At 59.2% G+C, this 3,794-nt stretch overlaps 1 protein-coding gene across 2 annotated transcripts; it reads left to right on the top strand.

The window, feature by feature from the left end:
• Nucleotides 1-837: 837 nt before the first annotated feature.
• On the top strand, nucleotides 838-3,320 carry BOLA1 (bolA family member 1). Of its 2 annotated transcripts, XR_014616832.1 has the most exons (3): nucleotides 838-877; nucleotides 1,946-2,508; nucleotides 2,591-3,320. XR_014616832.1 is itself a non-coding variant. In XM_084223208.1 (2 exons), exon 2 carries the CDS (start codon nucleotides 1,956-1,958, stop codon nucleotides 2,376-2,378), a length of 423 nt encoding a protein of 140 aa, XP_084079334.1. In that variant the 5' UTR covers nucleotides 838-877; nucleotides 1,946-1,955; the 3' UTR covers nucleotides 2,379-3,320. The 2 variants fall into 2 exon arrangements, 1 of the variants encoding a protein (XP_084079334.1); XM_084223208.1 differs by having other exon boundaries at nucleotides 1,946-3,320.
• Nucleotides 3,321-3,794: the final 474 nt, after the last annotated feature.

The raw sequence follows: 3,794 nt of genomic DNA on the forward strand, positions 1-3,794 counted from the left end.
AGAGAAATAAAAGAATATCTATTCCAATAAACACTTTGAAACCATCTGAAAATTGAGTGTTGCTTGGTGTTGTGACCATCTCAACTATGACAGGGATTTTTTGGGGATTTGTGGACTTTTGGAGAGGTTTTACAGGGATTTTTGTGAGACATGAAAGTTTGAGATCCAGGTTCACCCCTGGAAGGATTTCCTGGCCAGGTGCTTGATGCAGAAATCAAGAAAAAAAGGAGAAATAAGAGAAATAAAAGAAATAAATAAGAGGATCCATGCCACGAGGTGGCAGCAGGACCGGTAGGAACCCCCAAAAAGTAAAAAAACAAAATTAAAATTAAAATAAAAGGATCAAAAGAACCTCCTTCTTTTAGTTCTCATAAGGGAGAAATTGGAAAATGAGGGTGAACCTGGAAAATGAAGGATGATCTGGGAAAAATCAGGATGAAAGTAGGAAAAGGGTAAGGAAAAAAATGAGGAGAGGTAAAAAATGAGAGTGAATTTGGGAAATTTGAAGGCGGTGATGGAAAATAGGAGTGAATATGGAAAAATAGGGGTGAATATGGGAACATCAGGATAAAAGTAAGAAAATTAGGGATGAATGGGGAAAAATCAGGATGAAATTAGGAAAAAAATGAGAAAAAAATGAGGAAAAAATGAGAAAAAAATGAGAAAAAAAAGAGAAAAAAAAGAGAAAAAAACCGCCGCTCGGTGTCAATCAAACAGGCCTGACCACGCCCCCACATCGTAGTCTCCGCCTACATCGCCATATAAGGATAAATAGGGCGTGGTTTGTGTTTGGGGGCGGTGCCTACGCCGCCGGCGGGGATTGGGCGGGTTGAGTCACGTGGGGCGGCTGCGGCGGTGTCACGTGACGGCGGGAACGGTGAGGGCCGTGAGGGGACCGTGAGGGCACCGGGGGGGATCGGGACCACCGGGAGGGCCCCGAGGGCTTTGGGCACTCCGGCAGCATCTGGGGGTGCCCTGTGGGAGGATCCGGGGGTACCCGCGGGGGACAGGGGGGCTCTGAGGGCGATCAGGGCCTGCCCGAGGGCTCCCCGGGACAGCCCCGAGCGCCCCGGGGCTGCTCCAGCCGGGCTCCCCCGGACTCGCCGGTCCCAGCACCCCCTGATTCCCCGTTCTGTCCCCTCAGCACCCCCTGATTCCCCATTCCAGCCCCCAATAACCCGGCAGAGCCCCCCCAAGTCACCCCTCCGCCTTCCCCCCTCCTGAGACCCTCAATCCCCATCCCTGTCCCCCCCACCCCGCCCTCTCCGCGCCCCCAAAAATCCTCAAATCCCTCCGGTGCCAGGTGGGGATCAAGGTGGGGCATCTCCCGCTGCACCCCTCAAATCCCCCCTCTCTCTTCCAGCCTTTCACCCATGTGGGGTCCCCTCCTGGGGGTCTCCCCCAAATCTCCCCCTCTCTCTCGCAGCCCTGTTCCTCTCCTGGGGGTCATGGGGGGTTTCTCTCCTTGCACCCCCTTCTCTCTTGCAGTCCTACTCCAATGTGGGGTCCTCTCCTGGGGTTTGGGGTGTCTCTCCCCCTGCACCCCCTCTCTCTCGCAGCCCTGTTCCTCTCCTGGGGTTCGGGGTGTCTCTCCCTTTGCACCCCTCAAATCCCCCCTCTCTCATCCAGCCTTTCTCCCATGCGGGATCCCCTCCTGGGGGTCACCCCCAATTTCCGCCTCTCTCTCGCAGCCCTGTTCCTCTCCCGGGGTCCGGGGTGGGTTTCTCTCCCTATCCCCCTCAATTCCCCCCTGTTCCTCTCCTGGGGTTCGGGGGGTCTCTCCTTCTACACCCCTCAATTCCCCCCTCTCTCTTGCAGCCCTGTTCCTCTCCCAGGGTTTGGGGGGTTTCTCTCCCTGTCCCCCTCAATTCCCCCCTGTTCCTCTCCCGGGGTTCGGGGTGTCTCTCCCCCTGTCCCCCCTCAATCCCCCCGTTCTCTCTCGCAGCCCTTCCCCGATGCCGGGTCCCCTCCTGGTGGCCGCCGGCGCTGCCATGGGTGGCACGGGAGGTCCCCTGGCCCGCGCCATCCGTGCCAAGCTGACCGCGGCTCTCCAGCCCACCCACCTGGAGATTCGCGATGATTCCCCCCGCCACGGGGGTCCCCCCGGAGCCGAGACTCATTTCGGGGTGCTGGTGGTGAGCGGCCGTTTCGCGGGGCTGCCGCTGCTGCAGCGGCACCGCCTGGTGCACGAGGCGCTGCGGGCCGAGCTGGCCGGGCCCCTGCACGCCCTGCAGGTCACCGCCCGCACCCCCGAGCAGTGGCAGAGCGACCCCCAAAACCCCCCCGCGCCCCCTTGTTTGGGGGGGTCCAAGAGGGAGAAGAGACGCGGGGCCCGCCAGGAGGAGGAGGAGGAGGAGGAGGCGGCGGGGAAGCACTGACGGCTCCGGGAGAGCCCCGGGAGCAGCGTGGGGCTGCTGGGACCCCCCCCAGGAACAACGGGAACCCCCCAGGAACAACGTGGGGATCATGGGAGACCCCCAGGAACAACAGGAACCCCCCAGGAACAACGTGGGGATCACAGGAGCCCCCCCAAAAAACTGTGTGGAGCTCACAGGACACCTCAGGAACAACAGGAACCCCCCAGGAACAGCGTGGGGATCACGGGAGCCCCCCAGGAACATCGTGGGGCTACTGAGACCCCCACCCCAAAAACTGTGTGGAGCTCATGGGACCCCCAGGAACACCAGGACCCCTCCAGAAACAGCGTGGGGACCATGGGAGCCCCCCCAAAAAACTGTGTGGAGCTCACAGGAGCTCACAGGACACCCCAGGAACAACAGGAACCCCCCAGGAACAGCGTGGGGATCACAGGAGACCCCCAGGAATAATGGGGGGCTCCTGAGACCCCCCCAGAACAGCGTGGAGCTCATGGGACCCCCCAAAAAACAACAGGACCCCCCCCAGGAACAACGTGGGACTCCTGGGACCCCCAAAAAGCACCAGAACCCCCCCAGGAACAACGTGGGGCTGCCAGGATCCCCCCCAAGAACAACAGGGGACTCCTGGGACCCCCCCAAAAAACAACAGGACCCCCCCAGGAACAACGTGGGGCTGCCAGGATCCCCCCCAAGAACAACAGGGGACTCCTGGGATCCCCCAAAAAACAACAGGACCCCCCCAAGAACAACATGGGGTTCCTGGGACCCCCACCCCGGTGTCAGCATTGAAAGGGGGCAAAAAAAACAGGGGGACCCCCCCCCCCCCTAAACCCCACCCCACAGCACCCCCTCCCTGCTCCCACCCTGGTGGGGGATTTTTGGGGTGTCCCTCCCGTTGAATGTGAATGAATTGAAATATTTAAATAATAATAAATGTGTTCTGTGGGCAGCTGGGTGTGGAGAACCTTTTTTTGGGGTTTTTTTGGGGGGGTTTGTAACTATTTTGTCCTTTTTTTTTTTTTGGATTTTTTTTTTTTTTCCATTTTAATTAATTTACAAACACCTGAAACTACAGCACGGCACGACAGAGCTACGGGGGGGGCCAGGGGGGGGCCCCCCCAAAAGGACCAGCTACACCAAGGAGGGGACAAAGCACACGGGGATTGGGGGGGCTGCTTGGAATTGGGGGGACGGGGGGGCTGCCCTGGGGCTGGGGGGGCTCCCCAGCTCTGCCCAACCCTCTGGGAAGGGGGCAGAGCATGGGGGACCCCCCCAAACCCCAAATTGGGAGGGGGCACAGCACTGGGACCCCCCCCTGAACCCCGATTTGAGCACTGGGGACCCCTTGTACCCCGATATTTTTTTTTTGGGGGGGGGGGGTTAGGGGCTGTTTGTGCTTTGCAAACCGCTGGTGGT

Source organism: Fringilla coelebs (assembly GCF_963513975.1).
Source record: "Fringilla coelebs genome assembly, chromosome: 29".
NCBI lineage: Eukaryota > Metazoa > Chordata > Aves > Passeriformes > Fringillidae > Fringilla > Fringilla coelebs.